Source organism: Coturnix japonica, chromosome 2 (genome assembly GCF_054131305.1).
Source record: "Coturnix japonica strain WE chromosome 2, WE-NBRP24, whole genome shotgun sequence".
Taxonomy (NCBI): Eukaryota; Metazoa; Chordata; class Aves; order Galliformes; family Phasianidae; genus Coturnix; species Coturnix japonica.
In genome coordinates, this window is record NC_140664.1 from 110,848,994 (window position 1) to 110,871,877 (window position 22,884).

The window sequence follows — 22,884 nt, forward strand, 5'->3', positions numbered from 1 at the left end:
AAGTACAAAAATGATACTTGAAGCATATGGTTGCGATACACCTCATCTTTGAATTGTACACATACATCTCTGGAACTGTGCTCTCCAACAGCTACAGCCATAGGGATAAATACAGAACGTCTGGAATAAGTTTCTCACTTTACTTTGTAGCAATCTCTTGGAGGAACAGAAACCAAATTATTTTTTCTATATTTTTTATTTGCCATTTTTTAAAGTGTCATCTACATGTGTGTGTTTTTTTGTTGTTGTTTCTTGTAATTCTGCTGTGAAACCGCACAAGTAGAGGTACTATAGAAATGATTGCTTATAAGGACCAGAAGAGGGAGCTCAAATTAGTATTTTTATTTATTAAGATAAAACCGTATGTAACAGCATAGAATTTAAAGGTAAAGATATGTTTTAAACATTTGGTATGTACTTTGATATATCATGCATTCCAACAAAGGTAATAGGTTAACCTCTAGAACTCTTAAAGACAGACAGCTTTACATCTCTGTGTTCAGGCAAGCCTACAAAGTTAACTCAGGTGTTATTTTTCCAGTGATTAGAAATGCTTGGATTAAAGTACCAAATTTATTACAAGATAATTAAAAATTAACTTCGGTAGAAGAACAGAACCAAATAAAGAAGGGAAGAAAGAAGTAAACAAACACGTACAGTGACAAAATATTCTTACACATGTAATTAACTTGTAATCAACAAGTAATAAATGATTAACCACAGTTAATATTTATTCGTTAATGTCATGGCTTCTTTGATGGCACCAGGCTTTTCTCTCTTCTTTTAGCAGCCTTCTCCGCTTTCAGCTGTAACAGAGAAAGTCATGTCAGTGGTTCAAGAGTTAATTTGCAAGTAGGCTAACAGTGCCATACTGAGCCTCTAGAACCAGTCACAAATTTAGCAGTGATTTATGGGACAGAGAGAGGTAGAGATTATTCTTAGTTCAACCCAGAAGTGCTCACTTTTGAATCAAGGGACAAAGGAGCGCTTTTGTAGCTCTGCATCTCCTTTGCTATTCAAGCCAGGACTGCCTTTATTTCTGGAAAAGGCAATGTAGGTATTCACGTATCCCTCGAGGCCAAAGTCCTTCAATTCATGGATTAATCTTAATCTCAATGAAAATTAAAGGTGTCTTATCACAGCTGTGTAACAAACACAGAACAACCGCCATACACAAAAGCACAATGAAATTTTGTTGCTGAAGTAGAGGTTAAAGCTGCATCTCCACATCTCCCTGCTGAGCACAAGGTCACCTCCTCCTCAGCAGGCTTTTTCACATAGTAGGCTCTTAGAGCACGGTCTGATCTGCCAACACACACCTATTTTAACTCATCCATTTTGTCACAAGGCTTATTAATTAGTCCAAGCAAAGATAACTGTTGGTTTCAGAAGCAACAATTTTTCTTGTGTATTATTACAAGTGACTGAAATCCTCTTTAGAGCAATTATATGAAAGGGATATATAGCTATCAGAAATGCAGGGGAAAAGAAAACTGTATTTTTAACATGCTTTTTTTTCTTCCTATACAACAGTGTATAAGAAAGCAAAGGATGTTATAGAAGCAAACGGACTGCTAACTATTCCTGTAGATGTCTACACAGGAACTCACTTTAAAACATCTTCCCTTATTTGGAGTTGTGAGGTCTGTAACTGAAATCCCTCCTAACTTTTGCAGAGAACAGAAGCTCTTGGCATGGAGAAAAGGCTTTGAAATTTGAATGTCATGATAACATTTTCTCCTGTAAATTGATCCCATATTTGCAACACTTGACCACATTCTGTAATGATTTCCAAAATAAAGAAAATGATTCAAAGGTTCACACAGCTCCAACAGCTTGCTCAGTAACAAACACACCTTGTTGCAAAGAGCAAGCGTAACAGCAGTTAAGCTTTTAGCAGGTTCTTTTTAATGTAATGGAGAGTTAGCACAATAAAAATCCATGTGTTTAAAGCAAATACCATCCAGACATAACTGACCGCTACCGTCCTGCAGTAGCACATAATTGTATTTCAAACCTTGTCTTAATAGGCTGTTTTTTCACATGGAGAGATGACATCATATATTTATATGCCACTTAAACTGGATGCTTTACTTAGCCATCTCTTTGTGAGAATATATTTAAATTAAGCACTAAATACGACAACTTGCCCGCTCCTGATAACGCTTTTCAAAATAAGCCATGTCGTCTTCTTCTGAACGCCTGTCATGAGAGGCCGGTGCTGTGGCACTAGAACCACCTACAGAGAGAAAAAACAAAAAACCATTTTCATTAATGTTACTCTCTATTCCACAGTACTGGCAAATCTAGGTTAAAAATGAGATGTAGTATGGGTGTAGTAAAACACAAGTAATGAACTCCAGAAGCTGAACTAATGAGTATCCCTTTTAGTTTAAGGCTAGCGGCTATGAGAAACAGGAATAAAACAGCAATATTAATCGCTTAATACTCCTCCAAAAGAAGGGATACAAAGCAAGCATAACAGATCCGTAATTCCATGCAGAAAAGACTTTGTGGCAGAAGGCATTCTTACTGGATTGAGCTAAACAGCTGCACTAACTTCCAGATAAGTTGGCATCAACACTTGTTTTAGCATAGAACTTTGATTTTTATCCCTAAACACACTACAGCTCAGAAGTAAATTAGGTTTTATATGATATATCTACTGTAAGAGGTATAACTAATATACTAATATACCACCTGCGATCTGCGAGATGCTCTGGGCAGAGGAAGAAGGTCCCTGAAATGCCTTTAGAAACGGATGATCCATGCTGGTTACAGGGGATTCTAACAGCTCAGCAGGAGGAGCCCCTGTTAAAAAATAAGTTGAATGAAAACAAAAGTTCACTTTGCAAGATGCATTAAAAACATAGATACTGGTGTCGAAACAAGGGGACAGATTCATACAAACAACACTACACAGAAAAAGGCTGAAGAAGTTGGCTTCAAATGAAATGAAAGGCTCCAGTTCACAGGCATTGATCTATGAGAGGCTCTTTTTTTAATGTTGGAATAATACAAAAAAGGAAGGTCTGGACAGAATTGTGCTAAAGGATTTACATAAATACAAAATGAAAATAATAATAATTTTTTAAAAAGCTGCAGGATTATCTTTAAATACACACTGCAATTCAGCTAGAAGCTACTGTGCTGAACACTGAAATTACTGATAGAACATCATTTGGATCATTTCACTATGGGAAGTTGGACAGGACGGTGATCTCCTCACACATAAGGACTGCTGGAAAAGAATCTGTCTTTAAGTCCTACTCCTGTTGATCCAGTTCACCTTCAGACTCTTTAAGCCCCTGCTGAACGACTGCTTCACAACAACACCCAGTTGGAGCACTCCAGTTTAATCTTCGGTCAGCTGCACTCACCTATTCCGCTGTCATCAAGTCTCATGTAGCCTTCTGCCAGTGAACTGAAACCGGTCAGTCCCCCCATAGCAGCATAGGGAACATCCTGCCCCACTGGCTTTCCCTGGGCTAACCGCTCTTCTTTAGTTTCCACTACTGTTTCATGTGCATGTGTTGGCTGACCACATCCACAGGTAAAGCAACTGTGAAATCCCGAACATGTGGAACCTAATTAACAAGTAAATAAAAGTTGTGAGTGAGATGATAATGGAATTTAGACCTCGTAGCAGACAAAACGCTATTTCTGATCAATAAACTGATCTTGTCAAAAACTAAAGTTTCCTCACCACAAAAGCATCCAGCCACATTTTCTATAGGGCAGCTTCTACATGATTTGGTCTTTGCTAAAAGCATTTCAGCCTCATTTCATCACAGTATGAAACAGATACAGGGCAGAGGTGTATCTGCCCTAAGAAAGGCTAAGAGCAAATATCATAAAGCCCTGTGGGAGAGAGATCAGGACAAGAAATTGAAGAACTACAAATGTTTCATTATTCTTTTTGGACTGCACTACTTCCACTTTGAACAACCCAACTGCACATTTAGGTCTTACACATTACTCAGAACAAACTCTTGACAGCAAAAGCTGATGATGGTTTTTTATTGTACACATTGAATAGATTTCAAGAAAGAAATTATCAAATATTACAGAAATCTAAGAAAAAAAATCTTCAGCTTATACAATTTGAGGCTCCAACAAAGAAGTAGTTTGTGCATTCTTTAATTTCTATAGTTATTACCACTGTTTCGTTACAATAACCTCGATCATGTGAAGCCAAAAGCTCCCCCTGAATGCTTTCCCAAACCTTTTGTGTGGGATTCTGCTGCTATTTGCATTTCTGGACCAACCATCACTATCTTCAGGATCTGCTTTGTTACAGTGTTAACAGTGCTCTGGGAAGCTCTTCACTGATGGGAAGCTGATGGGAACTCACACGAGTTGCAGGAGAATCCAGGAGCTGCGCTGTGTTGATCAGCAAAGTGTTTGCACCTACAGCGGATGGGCTGCGTGCCATTGAGAGGGACGTAGTGGTAGGACTGGCATGGACAGCGGCTCACTCTGCACGGCACGCAGATGGGACGGTCTTTGGGAATCACTTCATAATCTGTTTTGTGTTGTTTATACCTGAAATGGGAAAAAACAACAGCTTTTATAACCTTGTTGGCATGTGAGATAAAACTAGTTGGAAGACTTGTAATTTAGCTTACAACTCCTGAGTTGAAGCATCTTCAATTATCATAATTACTGTTAATTAATGATGTTTAATTAGATACTTAATATCAGGCATATTTACATCCGTCTATTTTATAAATGTTGCAGATCATTATGTTTCATTTTGACAACAATGTTGGAATCGATCCCACCTACAGATAACACCAACACAATCAATCACAAAAAGCAAAGAACCCACCGGTGAGTACAGAAGCACGGCGTCTCAGGTCCCACCAGCTTGCAGTCCATGCCCGTGGGGGATCTCCAGCTGACGTACAGCCTGTTCTGCAGCCGGATGGGCAGCACCTTCCTTTTATACTCCTCGTATTCCTCAGGGGTAAAAAGCTTTCCTCCATCGTCATCACCTACAATTCTATAAGTACGTTGTTAACAAGTCAAAAAGGAGAAAGTAAAAGGTTTCCCAATGTATTTCTTTCAAACAATACATAACACTATCTTTGCTGTAAAAGCAAAAAACTGCATATTACAGAGCACTATCCCAGTAATATGTTGGGTCCGCTCCAACAGTAATGCCTCTCATTTCATTATACCAGCCCACAACATCAGAGGCGGATGTTGGTGGTGTAGCAGCACACGTTGAACCTTCCCACCAATATCCCATTACACATCAATGTAATTCCCCACACAGACAAAGTGTTAACTCTGCGGACTGAGCTGAAGGCTCCGATTGCCAGTCAGGCCACAGAAGAAGACAGCCTTCCCCTTCCAACACTATAACACCAGGTCACAGCGCACTGAGAGGGCTGTGGAGCGCACTGATGTTGGCTGGGCTCTCCTACCACACCCATCATACAGCACAGATGCGGTGCCTTCTCTTTGTGCTGATGATGTTGCTTGCCATAGTGGCTGTAAGGCAGGGGGACACTCCGCTGGTTCAGATTCTTACGAGAGCAGCATACAGGCTCCCATTCATTGCGGATGACTGGTTGGAAAGTAGTGTCTTGTGGCTGAGGATTTGCTCTGCCAAATACCGTTATTGCGCTCCCTCTATCTGCTGTAGTTCCCACGGCACTACACGGCAGGCATTACTGTCGGTCAGACCCACACACGTTTCCCTCACTCCCGTCCCGTCGTGCTGCCGGTCCCGGTCCCGCTCTCACCGCCGATACTCCGCGTACTCGTCCAAGGCCGCCGCGTCCGCCCGGAGCCGCTCCATGCCCGGACCGCCGTGCAGCGGCCGCCCCGCGCGCACCGAGCCTGGCAGGGAGCGGCCCCTGCTGCACACAGCCCCGGGCTGCTGCCGATACAGCCCTGCTTGCTTCTCGTCCTGCTGCCGTGCACTGTAAACAGATGCCCTGGAAACGCTGTGTATGAAATAAAGGCTAACACAGCCCCACGCGGCTTGGCTTCCACCGCTTGCTCCTGCAGTACCGCAGAAACCATGGGCGTTGTTCGAGATGGGAGCGTCCAAGAAGCTGTCAGAGCTGCCTTCATACATCGTGTAACTCTTGATGCTGAGGATAACTATTTTGACTCATCCCACAATGTAGACATTTAACAAAGAGCCCACCTTCCCCACCCTCCACCAGTCCTGAATGAATTTTTCTATGTCCTGAACCTAAAGGTTCCTCTGGTGGTGCGCTCAGACCTTATGGAGCATTTCATTCTAGTGAATGAAGGAATCTACACAGGATGCGGAGGATGTGGCCCAGCTGCAGCATTTGCTGTACATCTTTGTAGAGCACAGTTCCCATCACCATGAAAGAATCCAGAGCTGTTGGTCCTAAAAAAGCACTTGCCATTTACACAGAACAGCTCGGAAGATCTATTTCATGCTATTATCTTAGCATGATAAATAGCACGAAGATAAATAAATTATCATAGCATGATAATAACATGATAAATAGCAGGAAGATCTATTTCAACACCAAAGCTGCCCCCTAAAATCAATAATGTGACCTTTAACTCACTGATGTTCTTTGAAAGCTCATCCTTTGTGGAATAAATTGTTCATAGTTCAAGACAAAAAGAGAAACTGAGGGAACAGCCCATAGCCACAGGTGGTTCTGGCAACCTGCAGTTCCCCTCTAGCTCTTGGTGTGCCACAAAAGCCTTCAGCACAACTCCTCCTGCAATAGGCAGACCACAGTGGTAGCTTCTGATACTGCATTGTCTATGAATTGACCGCCTGATACAATCAGATATACCCTAACACTTTATACACAGCAACTGAAGCAGAGCACGGGGTGTAGTGTGTGCCTCCAAATTGAGCTTTAGGAAATTGATGTTTAAATTGCACATCAACATAAGCCATGAGCTCATACCCAGGCTGTCACAGTGAGATCCAAGAGGGAAAGCTTTTCCAAACAGTGAAGTGACAGATCCCTGTTGAAAAATGTACAACCATTCAAAGTAATCTCCGCATTGCTTTGCTCTGGGCAAGGCACCAGCAAGGAAACAGAAGGTGAAGAGATGTCACAAGGACCAAGGCAGCGCTTCGCCAGCACTTCCCATGGAGAGCTGAAACCACAGGGACACCATCAGCTTTCCAGCAGGATCTGAGCAAGGTGCAGGGACATATGGGTGGGCTGTTACTCCTGTGGCTACGCCCTGTGTATAAGCACTGCAGCTGATCAGCAGCTGAAGTTGACTATTCGCAGGTATTTTGAGCTGAAATACAGTACGGTTGAACTGCGAATAGTCAGTGCAAAGGTTCTGAGAGTAAGAAACAATTTTCTGTTCCTGCCCCAGAACTACCAGTCCTCCACCTTAAAAAAATCAAGGTTTTATTAACAGGTTTGATCCCAGCAAGTGATCTTTGTGACAGAGAGCCAGCATTCAGCTCAGCAGTGTCCCAGTGTCTGCTTGGATCCAAATCTGTGCTCACCGATTTCTTTGGGAATGGACATAAAAAGTCAAAGACTTCAGCAAAGAAATCCACTTCTAAAATTATAAATGGCTATTTCAAGCACCCAGTGCTCCTGTGTCATAGCAAAACTACTGGAATAAAATTTGGATTCAGAAAATCTTATCTCCCACTCCTAAGAGATTGTTTAGTGGACACCTGAAATCACAACCATTAAATACCAAGCCAAATCAGACTTTACACAGTAAACTATCAGATCAGTGTATGTGTAGTGCCACAAGGTATGTTCAAGAAACACAAGGCCAGGCTGTATGTGACTCTGGGCAGCCTGGTCTGGTGGTTGGTGACCCTGCACATAGCAGGGGGGTTGAAACTGGATGATCATTGTGGTCCTTTTCAACCCAGGCCATTCTGTGATTCCATGCATCTATATAGTCCAGATGGCTGTTCTACCTCCTGTGTCTGCCATGCAGCATACGGGCACTGCCGGCCCAAGCTCTCAGAACATATCAAAGTGGGCTGAACATATGGACACTCACCCACAGGATGGTTCTGGGAGATCTGAGGTGCCACCTACACATCATTGGCAACAGATTAAAGCTGCACGAGGTGTTGACGCTCCCCATTAACACCCTCTGTGAACAATGAAATGTGCAACTCAATACTTCTTTTTTGTTTAAATCCTTCCAAGCTTGTTAAGTGCTTTAGAAATCATCTTAGTAGAACACCCATGTAAATAGAAAATAGCTGATTTATTAATGCAATAATAAATTCATTAGAAATAACTGAACTTCAGACTCTTTTAAGGTACTAACCAGCCATTCTATTTCTATTAAGTGATTAATAGCTGATTAGCTGCTCCAAAAATGAGAAGAATTAGGGCAGCATAAAGAATAATGGAAACACTCTCCACCCAATTGTTTCTTCCCTCCACATTTGTTACCAATATTCTGAAATACTTAAAAGCACGCAAAATTCTCCATGAGCTTCTAACGGCAACCATACAATATGCTACAATTAAAAAAGCACAGCTTACAATTAGCTCTGGCTCACAGGCACCTATAAGACGTCAATGTGTTTCAGTTTTGCCATTAGAGAAACAGACCATGATTAGACAACTACTGAGCGACCACAGGAAGTTGATGAATGCTTCAGGGTATATGCAAGTTCATACACAACTGAGGGCCAATTAGTAATGAAAGGTTTTTACTGGAGGTGCTGAGAAAAGGAGTTGGGAAATTTGCAGTAATTGCATCGTGTGCTGATAGTTCTGCAGCATGTGATGCCACTGGTGATTACAAAGACGTATATCGTGAATTTTCTTCCTTCAGCTTGGGCTGTAGAATCTTTATGATATTTTAATCAGATACAAAATGTACATCTGCATCTCTGCGGAGAACCTGAGGCTTTGTGAAGCATCAATTCAGTAACAGTCCACTCCATGGGTGTCCAACATTTTGGGGGGCCTAGACTTGAAGATTCCAGAGGTCTCCAACCTTAAGGAAACCTCTTCTGACTGCACGAAGAGGAATTGTCTTGGGCCATACAACATATATAGTTAATGCTTAAACATAACAAAACTTTATCTTTTATGAAGCTATTAAAAAAAAACAACAAGGCAACAAAAACAAAATGAGTGGGATACAACATTGCAAAAAGTCCGATTCACCATTTTAGTTGCTATAAAATTAAAACGTGCCTCTGAAAGAAAACCTTTTCCATACGGTCAAATATATTAGCTCAAATCCTGCAGACAGCCAACCCGTTGTGCAGCATAAACTAATCAAAGTCCCGGGTAAGAAGGTCATATTTGGGTTAATTGTTAAATACATCCATTGACACTCTGTAGCATCTTAAAAATAAACCACCTATTAACTGGGGTTTAGAAATTGAGCTCATTCCATGAATTTGAGGGTTTTGAAGAAGCTTTAAGAAAACATAATAAATAATAATAAATAATAAACTTAGATTTCAAAGTTCATGTATTTATTTTTCCCAGTTGTTTACCTGTGGCAGTTATTTCCACAGTAAGAATCTACACAAGGAAGCACTTGGTCCCTTGGGCAACTTGCCCCCTTCATGAGTCTGACGATGCCATCTGGAATTGTCAGCATTAGATAATCCTGCTTGAAAATATTTGCGTCTATCCAGCCAGACCTCACAATGACTGCATTAGAAAAACAAATATTGAGCAGATACTTGGAAAAATAGACAACTGTGCAGCATATTACTGGATGCCAAGTAGATGGATGTTCCAGCACAGTGCCTACAAAGACCCCTACGTTCTTGTGCTATGCTGCTGTATTACTACTTTTCATTTCATTGAAAACAGATCAGTAAAATTCTGTGATCCCAACAGTGGATGAATAGATTTGCTTCGAGCAGTCTTGGTGGGTGTCAGTGGAGTATCTGTTCATCCAAAGTCTGGGAACACTCAGCACCAAACAGGACTGGCCACAAAGAAAGGAGTAAGACGCATCTTGGATATAGATATAATGCTATATATGCCATAGCAACTGTTCACTAATGGAACCATGAATTACTACAAGGGGTACATAACTGCATTTAAGTCAATATGTGTCTGTTTCCAAAATCCTGCACATGTGCACACAGAGACAAATACACACCCGGCATCCTTTGTTAGCCTTGTTTAGCAATCCTCAAACTTGCTTTTGACTTCATGTACCCTTAAGAGAAAAAGACACTTTACATACACAAGCAAAATCACTTGCATTACTCTTTATGGTGCCAAGGGGCACCACCACCAAGGTTTCTATTGCTACAGATCAAATACCCAGGGAATAAAAAGCACAGACAGACATAAAAACCAGCCTCCACATTACAAACTTGCAGATGGCGCTGTTTGTCAAGAGTGGGGTCTTTGTGATTACAGATTTAAAACAATCTGTTTTACTATATTTCAGTATCTTTCTCCACTCACCTCTAGTCTGAAAGTCTCCCAAACATTCAACACTAAGAGGATCCGGTGATTCAGCTGCAAGTAGTAGATATTACTACTAAACCTCAGAGACACAGAACTTTCCTGAAACACCTGGAGCACATTAAGAATAACAGCGCTGTTAAAAGAACCCACAACACACAGAACAGGAGTCTTTGTAAGTACAATTAGAAATTTATTTTTCTGCAAGGAAGCACAACTTCACATACAGTTTGACAGGAAAAAAAACCAAAACAAAACATTGTCTGTCTGCTATGGTTTTAACTATATTTTCCAATGTACAAATGCAGAGGGGAAAAAGAAAAGACACATAGCTTTGGATGGTACGTCATCCAGCACCGCCATTTTTACTGCATGTTCTTCCTTAATTAAAATTAGACCGCTGCTAAAAAAAAACAAAGCAAAGAAATAGGGTCCACTCACCTTATAAGATAAATAACGAACACACGTTTGGCTAAAGTCCCTGAACACAGCCTTCCCCTCCCTGCAAAACATTCACTATTCACTACGTTTTATAAAAGCAGGCTCAGTGGCACTTGAATATGACTTCTGTAACATTTTGAAATACAGTGCATCCACACTGCAATTCGCTTTGCTATAAGGCTAACTTAGACATAAGGCAAGTACTACCTTAGCTCTGAAATATTCAATAAGACACCTTTAGTACAATATCTCTGTTAAAGGCAGAGATGCCTCGTCTCCCTTCGTTGCTCTCCCCCCTGATCAGGGAAGCATTTCAGGGAGATGGTGTGCTGCTCTCATCACAAATCACAAGTTACTCAAGAGTTAAAATGAAACAGCAGTGAATAAAAATAAACAGTATTCACATATCTAAAACTTATTTCCATCACTTAAATAGTTTCATCTGCGTTTAAAAAATACTTACACTTAAATATCTTAGTAAGAAACAATCGTGAGATATCACAGATTATGTTTGCTTTTGGTAATCTAACTGCCCTAAGTCTGACACAAGCATACACCTGAACAGTGTAACTACCTAAGATGTTTTCCTATTAGAACTGATTTTCTTAAATATACAGTAAATTCTCTCTAGCTATTCTGATAGTGCAAATAAAGACATTCTTTGGGTCACAACTCTAAAACATTATCCCCCCCAAAGCGCTATCCTCAACTTAATATTTTAATAAGTGAGTAACAAAATACTGTTAAGTATACACATTTTCTAACATATTTAAACAATGTTCTCCTCAGTTACCTGTTTAATGCAGATCACAAATATGAATAAGCTACAACGCTGCTCACCTATCCAAAAGATATGCTATATTTATATTTAAATAAATACATTTATAAACCTACCCCTAAGTTCCTCATTGCTGTCCATTTACTGTTATTATCCAAGGGCATACTATATCAAATGATGATATCAAAATACCTTTCAAGACAACAAATATCACTTTAGAAGCACTGCTCAAAGGCAATGAAATAGTGCTTTAAGAACCTTGTACCTTATGACCATAAGTTAGGCCTATATATATATATATATATCCAAGGCATTCTTCAACAGAATAGCATATGCTTCATTTAGAATCAGCTACTGCTTTACCCTAGCCAGAGATAAAAAGCTTATCTTAATTACGATCTATCATACATGTAGCAACACAACACAGCCTGCTTTGCTATCTAATGTTGCCTGCTGCTTTTGCACGTTTACTTGAATTCACTGATACTTGGTTGCTAGTTCCATTAGTGGTATTCGTTGCTGAGCCATTCACAATGATGTAATCCACTTTGTTCTCCAATTTCACAAGACGCTGTAAGATGTCATCCAGAAGAACAGCAATTGTTCGCTTAAGATCCGCTAAAAGGCAATGAAAAAAAATCCCATTATTTACTCTATGCAGACAATAACTGCTATTACAAAATATTCATATCTTAGTTTGTTACCCCATCTAATATTCTATTTCAAAAAGAGAACAGACTCCGGGGGGAGGGGGAGAACTAGAAGTTTTTGTGTTGGTTTTCTGTGTTGTTTTTTTTTAATATAATTTCTTTGATACTTTCCTAAAGGAAGATACCCCCACAACACCAAGATGTGAAACAAGGCAGCAAAATATTAAGACAGTAAGAACAAAACTTCAAACAGAACGGTGGTGATTCTTCAAAGGCAGTGTTTCAAATTTCACCCAGATAATATCCACCTGTGGCACCATTCAGCCTCACAGTGTGACAGAATATTTTCAAATACCTTCCAACATAAAAGAGTAGTTATTAAACACTCTAAGTAACAGAAAAACTGTTGTTAAAATATATCATTTCTTATGCAATGCACACCACTATCTTCTCTCAAATTTGAGACAAAGATGACATTTAAACTTACCTGGTTTTACAAGGTCTAACACATCTCAAATTTCAATTTTGGTCAATAAACTAAAACCCAAATAATTAGTACACAGAGATATTTTCTCTTAAAGAGCAATCAAGATGTATTACTTGAAGGAGTACAGCCTTGCAGATTCCATTTAAAAAGTTATCTGAACAATCAGCATGCTTTTTTTCCTCTTACCATATCCTGCTACAGAGGCTCCACTGCCACCGTTCATTAAATTCTTATTTTCTTCTGCCAGCGCTTTGACGTATCTTTTACTTAGGTCTAAGATCTGACCACGCAGCTCAGCACTGCTTTGACGCCTTGGATACTGAAAAGTGTAGCGTAGCAACATCAAACCCCAAATGATTCCAAAAACCAGTAAAAACATGCTTAGTTTTTGGGACATGTTTTTTCTTGAAAATGTTAGAAACATTTCTGATGAAGGCCACAGGTGTCGTAATTTGAAGAAAAATAAGTGAACTTAGGTTAGTCAAATGATATTACATATTAAATGAACTCAGAATTTCTATAAAGTAAGAATTCTTCTGGCTGGATCATCAACACATCTTCTTGGTTCAGCTGGCCTCGATTCCTGAAACATGTAAAACATTACTCAGTTAATCAAAATTGCTCTAGTTGTTGAGGTCAAGGACAAACACAATTTTCCAAATGCAATACTACAGCCAAAGACTTGCATCTGCTCAGAGCTACATTCATCCTTCCATCTCATCTGCTTTTACAGGGTTTCCTCTTTTTATTTTTGTTCTTCAAAACTTCCATGCTTTTACAAGTTACCTTAAATATTTTAAATACTGTACTTTGAACCAGTAAGCCCAAATGCAGCATCTAGAATTGACTTGTGAAATGATTCACTTGATCTTAATTACTCATGTAGAAGCATTGGGCAATACAAAGAGAGAAAACAAGGCTTCTTGGTTTGTTAGTTTCAAGTTGGCTGCTATCTGCTTTTGTACAGTTCTGTTGTTTTGATTTGCTTGTTTTTCTTGCTTCCTTTTGGGGGCCTTGCTCAGAAATAAAACCAAAACAGAGATGCACGCTGCACACACTTCTAGCAGTTTGCTACTACTACTAACAAAGGAAAACAAAACAAAAACTTACCATAGCAGCCACTTCTGACAACTTGATAGATTAAGGATTCAGGAAAACAAGCAGGAGGAAAACTTCAGCAGTTCAACAGGAAATAGCCAGGGAGATTGAAGTAAAATGAGCCAGACATCTTCAAGGAACCCTGTATTGGAAGAAAAAAATTTACTCAAACAAGACAAAGTGCAGGACTAAAAGACCTTAATCTTCCCATGTAGTAGCTGAAATTGATCTCTTCGAGCCATGTATTTTTCAAAATGAAATACATTTTCAGTTTTAAACCAACTGTTAGAGGAAATAGCAGAATCCAAATCCACTTTATTGTAATATTTGAGCGTCCCAAAATTGATTTAAACACAGGAACTGAAAAAAGCCTTAAGAATCTCACTGAAATAACTCACTCTTCTTAGGCTACAGTGGACACGTACGTTCCAGACTGATCACATTTGCATACACACATATTTGTGTTCTTATTCATTTTTTCTCTTCAAATGAACCCAGTTGTCATACATCACCCAGATAACTCTAAAACTTACTATTGAAGAAGTACTGATAATTGAAAATTTCATCATTTAAGTCTGCCAAAAGCAACTGATTCTACCTAAAGGTGCTTTTTCATGTTACTCTCCATTCTCTCCCACATGTAATCTGACATGAGTAGCTTTTAGACTGTAGATAGACGTTCAGCAGAGCTCCTCACCAGACTTCGACCTCTGTTTTGAATAGACAATGTTAGTTCAGAATATTGAGAGCACAGTCCTCATCTGGCTAAGCACCCACCTAAACTGCACTCAGACTCCACAGTGTGTTTCATCACCTCTGCTGAGTACTTCAACTGGCCTAACACCAACAAACCACAGCCTACTGCAAATCCAAGTGTTACCATCAGCAGTGCTCTGAGGTGTGCTGATTGTCTCTTAACCTTCATCCTTCAGATGATATATCAACATTACTCCGAAAACTTTAAACCCCAACTGGGGACAATTCGAGGATTTGAACAACAAAGTTGCTGAGAAGTCACGAGGTATTTTGTCAGTACACAAAATCTAACTTTTGATATTGGGTGTACTGAAATGAGAGGTACACAGAACTCTGTGAATCAGGAATAGGTTACTGCTCCTATGTTAGGTAGGTAACATAACCCCTGCATAGCAACAAACAGGATGGAAAACATTTACATATGATGTACCACAGTAGTGCATCCATGTGATGACTCTTAACAAACAATACCTCCCTCAAAGAGAAAGACCACAAGTTCCGCTCCCCCTTCTGAAAAGACCAAAGCTTGCAGATCTGATTTCGTTCTGTTTGAAATAACACACAGCACTCACAGAATTTTCATGAAATTCAGCTCTCCACAGATCCCCACTCAAATCCCAGCCTGAACCGCTTTACTAGACAGTATCACCAGAGAGCTTTGGAATAGCAATAACTCTGCCATTACACTGTAAATAAGACCACAAGCCAAGATAAGAATCCTGGCCAAGATGAACAGATTGAATAAACTCTTGCCAAAGAGCAGTAGGAACTACAGACTGGGCCTTTGCCACATGTATTTCATTCACAGTGCGCACGCTGACCACTGAAATGAACAGCCTCAACCTGCTGGGCAAATGGCCTAACGCCACACAAGTAACCCAGAGAAAGAAACAGGGAGTAAGGCACAGCTATTAAAAGCTGTCATTTTTCCTATGCTATAAAGGCATTTTTAAGAGGCATTTCCCCCTTATTTAAATTCCAGTGCAAGTTCAAGAGTTCTGGAGATGTGGCCTCTTACTTTTTCCTAGAACAGGTGCTTGCAGTGACCTGAAACCTGTTCTGGAGCGTGAACATAATAGATTAAATAAAAATACTCAGAATGGACCTTTTTTATTTTCCCCCCAATAACACAGAGGTAACACCTCATGAAATAACAGCACATTTGTACAAAGCAGCCAGCATCGATCCCTGGGATTCTTCCCCCCATTCTCTTACTTCCTCCTTACCTACCACTTCCTGCTGAAAGGGGGAAAAAAAGCAGCTGAGACTTCCTTCTTCACAGTGATTCAGCCTGCGTGGGAACCCAGGCTTAGAGCTCTTCCAGCCTCAGCTGAAGTGATTTCACGGCAAAGGAGGACAACAGGAAAACAACAGGAAAAAAGAACACAGAATTACACACTGCTGGAGCTCCTACCATCTCTACTGAACACAAAGCAAAGATCATGAAGACAGAAGTACAGACAAGACAAACCTTAAAGTTCCATGGAGGAAAAAGAAAGAACAAAAAAAATTAAGCAACCATACAGACACCTCCATCCTCTCAACTGTGTGCTGGCTCTGAAATCACGTGTAAATTGTATCACGACTGTGTGAAACGAAAGAAACTGGGACCAAAGAAAGACAGGTAAAATCCATTGTATGTTCTATAACAAAGCAAAGCTCTACTCTCTGATGCTACTTAAACAATAGCATTAGACTTCAATCTGGATACTGACTCTGCTCCATGGAAACCAAGCCGTACTTAAAACCATGATAGCTGAATCGTGCTGCAGTTTTCCTTAGATTCTGCCTTATTTATTCCTGGCAAAACCCAGAGATGACATCCATGAACCTCACAAGAAACACAACAGTTTATGAGACAAAGGTACACCTCATACATCCTCATAAACAACATGAGATGGGACATACCTCCTGGCTTTGAAAAAAGGGCAGAACAGATGTTGAGTATAAGAGCATAAGAAAGGAGCGGGCAACTATCAGGTGCTTCTGGTAATGACTAGTAAGCAGATTTAGTTAAAAAGATAAACAGTGTCAATAGGGGGAGAGGGAGGGGCTGGAACAGAAGCCTCTGAATCACTCTGCTTTCCAGGATGAAGCCAGGAAAAATGCCCTCAATATTGTATTATTAACACACAGCCTGATTCAATCACCTTTTGGTCATATATTTGAAAGACAGAATGCCAAATACTGAAGCAGAAATTCCTCAGCAGTACCCAAGAGATCTATCTATATAGGTCTCAAACTAATACATGAAGGAAGCGACCCTGATAAACAGCAATTTTACTCAATATATTACATACTGTGATCACACTTCTGTTTCTGATTGATAAATCAGAAACTTTTCCCAGAACAGGAAGGCCAAAACTGATGCTTGTATTCTGCTTATTTGTGTTTTTATCTGGCTATCTGCTTGGCAGAAGGACAGAAGTCTGCATAGCGTGCTGCTGACAAATAGATGTCCAAAGAAATTACATACATCCTGTTACACAGGACTGTGACTCCTGGTGAGAATCAGGAGAAAATAATTATTTATATATATACACATATATATAAAACACAAGCATATACATTATATATTTCCCCATCTGTTACTTAATTCAAGTATGATGGGATAACAGAGAGCTGAGATAAGAGAAGAGAGCTGCATAGCTCCATAAAAGACCTGGATGTTCTACTAGGCAGCAAAAAATTACTTGCAAAGTGTGCCCTAAGATAAATAAAATCACATTTTTGATAGGACCAACCCTCAGCACATCCAGTTTTCCTTTCACTGCTGGTGTAAAATCTGGTCAATGGAGAAGTTCCACCAACAGGGATGAGAAAGAAAAAAGACCTTATGGCCAAAAGCCTCAGCAATGCCTGGCACAAAGTCCTTCAAAATATTACACCTGGATGCTGATACGGCCTCAGGGTCTTTTCAACCTGTGGCACAGATCAGTCAATAGAAAGAATTAATACTAATGTCTGCTGGGCTCAACTACAAAGAACAGCACTCAGTAATGAGTAAGAAGGTAAGCAGCAGATTTATCTCCTACACACCTGAGAACAGCACACAACTTTCAATTCAGAAAGTAATAAAAAAATAAAATAAAATAAAATAAATAAACCTTTAGACTTGAAGATCCACCCATCAAGTTTGCAGAGCCTCTGTGACCGAACTCATCTGAGCACCCAAACGCTACACAACACTTAGAATAGCAGAATCTGAGAAATTCTGGGGACTTGTTTCAATTTCAAATGCAGCCCAGTTTGTACTGTTCTTATTTTGCATTTTCTGCCGATGACTCTTCTTACTTTGCATTAGCCTAAGGAGTCTGCTGAACACCTTTCAGTTCCTGTAAAGTATCCTAAGCTTGCCTCTCTTTCCTTCCTCCCCTCCCCCTTGTTTTGCCGGCCACTGTCAGCAAACGCTTCTAAAATCAACCAACAGAAATTCTTTGTTCCTTGTCTGCAGGCAGTCAGCCAAGGTTTTGAGAGGGGAAATGACTTGGCAAGTGCTAGGAAGAAAGCTAAAGCAAGCAAATATCAATGGAGACAGTATATTATATCCTACTTGGTCCATCTGGGCCTCAAAGCATTCCTACAGCTTCTTCACTTCATCTGGTACACTTTTGTCTGTATGCTTTGCCACTGTGGTTCAGTCCATCATAGTGGGACACCCGCAACCAAGAACCACAGCTAGAGCAGAGCAGGAGGTACCGCCCTGCCTTCTCCTGGTAGTTTTGCCCCAGTATTTTCAGCACAGTTGAATACCGGGCTATAAAAAACACTTCCTTGACAACTTCCTCCGTGAAATTTCACAGCTATGTTTGCACCCCGTCTTCAAAACCCAAAACTTCCTTCTGCAATGTTAACGTTTGGCTAATTTTAGCTAGTTATACCAGCAGTCATCATTTCAAGACTATCAGCGTGGGCTACTGAGAGATTTTCACTGAATGTTTTAAAAATAACAGGATGGGGGGAGGGGGTTAAAAGCCAACTAGTAAAGTGACTGCCACACTATAATTCTTGTATATCTCATAATCATACAAGAAAAGTTAAGAGACTATTACTAACGCTTGGTTCAGGAAACCCAGCCCACCTGACGGTGCTAGATTTCAGTCACAGCTGAAAGAGCTTTTCAAATAACAAATACCTTATAAAGCACATTTCAGCAGTAAATTTCCACCAGGACAAAACACATTCATCCGAATGACTGAGATGCACAGCAGATTTTTTGACAGCTACTGTAAACAACTTAACACGTATTTTTGATGCTTACTTGTCTGTAGATATGGAGTCTACACAGCTGACAATGGAAGCTGACAGCATGCAGTTACCCCACATTACGTGGGCAAGATGCAAAAACCAGTGGGTGCAGCCATTCTCAACAAGGTACGGGTGCTCATGAACTCCAGGGGAAATATTTTACTTGTAGCAGTTCAGTGGCATTCAATCTCCCAGCTAAAAAGCATGGGATTAGTTTACACCAGTGCCTCCTTCATAAAGCCAGAAGCCACAAGGGATGAAGAAGAGGTTAAAAGAACTGGAAGTAGCTACAACTTTACCTGAAAAAGCATTAAGAGAGAGACCTATTTATTGGATTGAATTAATTTAATAATTGCTTAATTCCCTGGAGTTCTCAAGTATCTGAATTAAATTAAAAGCATATTGAAATGCATGGAATAACATAAAGAGGACGCAGACACCTCTGTTTTATACACAGGTATCTCTAGCAGTCAAACTGGGATCAAAGGGAGCAATTAATGTGATCAAAAAGTGCAATCTCTGCACACAGAACACTAGAACAAGATGCTGCTCACAGTGCGTTGCTATCGCCATCAGCCCATGTCTTTGATATTCTCACAAGGATGAAATAGCAATTCACGACACTTGCAGCAGAACAACGACACATCACAATTAGTCAGAGCAAGTCTCATGAATTGTTAGCTCATATTCTGAAGGCTTTGTTACAAAGTACGTAAAAATCCCAAGAGAAAAGCCGTCTCCAGCACCAGTAAGTCACCCACAGAGGGGAATAAAGCTGGGAGCATTTGTTAGTTTGCTGTAGACCACACTGAAGAACTGCACCTCTATATAAGAAACACCACACATCCTTCTCCGTGCTGCCCTGGTGCACCAACCCAGAACTCGCGCTCCCTTCCATCCATCACTACCATTCAGAGACACGTTATATAAAGAGAATTTACAGATACTAACACGTTGGACTAGGATAGCAAAAATGAGTGATTAACTAATAGATACACGACGGAAACGAGGAAGGGAGCCGTCAGCGCATTACCATTGCTAATGATCCCACTCCTGCTCACACACGGGCTAAGCAAACTGCCGTCCTTCCTCCTTATAAGTCCCACTGCAGCGCTGTGAGCTCGGCCGGCCCCTCCATAAGCCGGGTGAGCAGAGCAGCACCGCACAGCCGTCAGACCTGCAGAGTCACGGCACTCAGCGCTGTGACACAGCGGGCACCGAGTGCGAGCAACGGAGCCACCAAGGATTTCTGCAAGTTCACAGCAACTTCCACACCTGCTTAGGCTACGTGCGGTGTTTCAATCCCTCACCGGGTGCTTCCACACAAATCACTTGAAAACAATCACAAATACCGCACGACCGACCCCACAGGAAGGAAAGCAAGAAAATAAAACTACGATGCCCAACCCGAAGCAGAACAAAGCGGGCGCCGACAGGCGGAAGGCCGGGTCCTGCAGGCCGCAGCCGCCCGCTCGCCCCTCCTCACCCCCCCACGGCCCCTACGCGTTATCCCCGCTGCCACCCGCACCCACCTCACAACGTCCCGCTTCCACCGACCGCACCACGCCGAACAACGCTCACCCCACAGCCCGCCCCTTCCCCTCCCCGCCGGGAGGGCTGCCGCAACGCCTCGGCGGCGCATGCACAGAGAGCCGCTTCTGCCCGCCCCCTGCGCGGCCGCCATGTTGGCGGGGGGAGGGGTTCGTAGGGTCCTCAGTGCAGGAGGGGCATAGAGCTGATAGTGTGAGCAGAGATAGGCCACAAAAATAAGGCAAGGGTTGGAACACCTCACCTGTGAGAACAGGCTGAGAACTGGGGCTGTTCAGCTTGGAGAAAGGGTAGAGCTGAGTGCAGCCTTTCTAAATGGGGGCTGTAAGAAAGAAGGGGACAGACTCTTCAGCAGGGTCTGCTGTGATAGAACAAGGGGAAATGGTTTCAAACTAGAAGAGGGGAGATTTAGGCTAATATGAAGGATGCAGATTTTTACAGTAATGGTAGTGAAGCACTGCAACAAGTTGCCCAGAGAGGTGGTGGATGCCCCATTCCTTGGGACCGAACAACATGATCTAGCTGTAGGTGCCCCCGTTAATTACATTGGTCTAGATGGGTCCTTTCCAGCTCACTCCTGCGATTTGGATGAAGTCAGGGTGTCTTTACAAAAATGGGAAAGGTGTCATTTCTGCCCTCTACTGGCGTAAATGAGTTTTGACAGTGGGCACACAAGCAAGCCCCATCCATCAGGTTTGGCATGTGGTTAGTGTGCTGTTACGTGCAGTTCGGTTCTGATAACAGGCTGCAGAAGCCACTCACAGCTTTGGCACTCTGACACTGTAGTATTCAAGTATCCACGTAAGTCAGCTGTGTGCACAGAGCTGTGCCAGCAAGTCACATCGTATTTTTTACCCTTCCACATGTATTAAACACAGGAAAATTCTGCATTTAAATCCATTGCTCCAACAGGAAGAAGAAAAGGATATTAATGCATCAGAGGGGTTGGTGGCCTAGACCCAAAAAAACCAAACAAAACCGGGGGTAGGTGGTATCCCAACAGACAGCAAATCAGATGTGTATGCAAATATTTACTTGTATGAGTCTTATGATGCTAAATAGTCTGCAGTGCCTTATTTTAGTCTTCCTAGCAAGACCTACTGAGGAAAAATGATGTTTTTCTTGCTGGTGCAAAAAAAAAAAAAAAAATGTTGGTGTTCACCCAAAGGCCCATTTCAGTTTGGAAAATGATGCGGTTATTGAGCTAGATAGATGCTGTATTCCCACAGAGGAATCACAAGAAGCTGTGCTAAAGGAATGCTTTTATTATTTTTGATTACACAATCCATCCCATGGGAAAATAAAAAAATAAAAAAAGTCTTGCTAAATTACACAACACTGAGGAGAGGCAAAAATGAAGACATGAAATATTTCATTAGCCAGCTTTTGAGTGAATGGACTGATTATACATTGTGCAGCACCAATAAATTTGTTGGGAGAATTATTTTCCAAAGGCAAATAACCTCATCGGTTTCTGTAAGCATTTTCTCATTAATAATTCCTCTCCTAATATCAAGAAAAGATCAAAAGCAACATCTGAAATGGACTTCATGTAACACATGTACCACAGCTACTTGCTGCCATTTATTGCTGTACTACTTGCCCTGTGATTAATCCTTTATTTTCACAGTGAGCAGCTGTAATATCTTTGCAAATGTAAATTATATGATATTTAGAGCTTACAAGAGAAAAAGAGAAATCTGTCAATAGTGTAAGCGCAGGATTTGCTGGTGGGGTTGGAGAATTAAGATATCTGTCTCTGTTATAAATGTATCCTCTGTTTACAGGAACTCTCAGCTATTATTAACATTCTTAATTCCTGTTGCCCCAAGGCCTCATGCATTTGGTTATCCTTCATGAACATGCATCTCATCATACACTCTTTCTTCTTATGCTCACCACCTTATAGATTGTGAAAGCTGAACCTGAAATATACAGGTAATATCAAATAATTTTCAGTTTTATTCTTCAGGAAGCTGTGGTGATATTACTGTAGGAAATAATGAAGTTTGATTATATTATATATATTATTTTCTCTATGTTCTAGGTTCCCTTTTTTTTCCCACTGATCCACCTGGTGGTAGAAGACTGCTAAGCATCTTCGTGTTAGAATTTAAACGTGGCTTTTGTGTCTTTCCCTTTTGTTCCCTCTGCTTATAGGCATCATCAGCTAGGACCAGGATCAGATTGTGCCAGAACAGAACACAATCTTGTAGGATATATGCTTATTAATAGAGTTACACTGGGAAGGGGAAATGAGCAAACCTATCTACTGGAACTGAATGGAGCAGAGCTGGTACAAAAGACATTATGATGTGGACTAAGACCACCTGCCAACCCTTAAATGAGGTCTGAGAAGGGATGGATCCTTGTTCCACCCCTTTTGGTCACTCAGGTGCATTGCACCTGGATAAGCTGGTCGTTTCTGGGTTACCACTGTGGTGAACTGAAGTTGCAGCATAGAGATGACGGCAGAAC

At 41.0% G+C, this 22,884-nt stretch overlaps 2 protein-coding genes across 8 annotated transcripts; both read right to left on the reverse strand.

Moving 5' to 3' along the window:
• Positions 1-327: 327 nt before the first annotated feature.
• FAM221A (family with sequence similarity 221 member A) lies at positions 328-6,435 on the reverse strand. The gene is made up of 7 exons (XM_015853894.3): positions 5,754-6,435; positions 4,832-5,005; positions 4,355-4,545; positions 3,381-3,587; positions 2,701-2,811; positions 2,151-2,239; positions 328-806 (listed from the first exon to the last, which is right to left on the reverse strand). The coding sequence occupies exons 1-7, from the start codon at positions 6,089-6,091 to the stop codon at positions 744-746; spliced, it is 1,173 nt and encodes a 390-aa protein (XP_015709380.2). The 5' UTR covers positions 6,092-6,435; the 3' UTR covers positions 328-743.
• A 4,135-nt stretch (positions 6,436-10,570) lies between these two features.
• On the reverse strand, positions 10,571-20,504 carry CCDC126 (coiled-coil domain containing 126). Of its 7 annotated transcripts, none has more exons than XM_085540570.1 (5): positions 20,440-20,504; positions 15,841-15,940; positions 13,867-13,996; positions 12,943-13,339; positions 10,571-12,237 (listed from the first exon to the last, which is right to left on the reverse strand). In XM_085540570.1, exons 4-5 carry the CDS (start codon positions 13,178-13,180, stop codon positions 12,056-12,058), a joined length of 420 nt encoding a protein of 139 aa, XP_085396696.1. In that variant the 5' UTR covers positions 13,181-13,339; positions 13,867-13,996; positions 15,841-15,940; positions 20,440-20,504; the 3' UTR covers positions 10,571-12,055. The 7 variants fall into 7 exon arrangements, with proteins under 7 accessions (XP_085396696.1, XP_085396695.1, XP_015709347.1 ...); XM_085540569.1 differs by having other exon boundaries at positions 15,837-15,940; XM_015853861.3 differs by having other exon boundaries at positions 20,391-20,449.
• Positions 20,505-22,884: the final 2,380 nt, after the last annotated feature.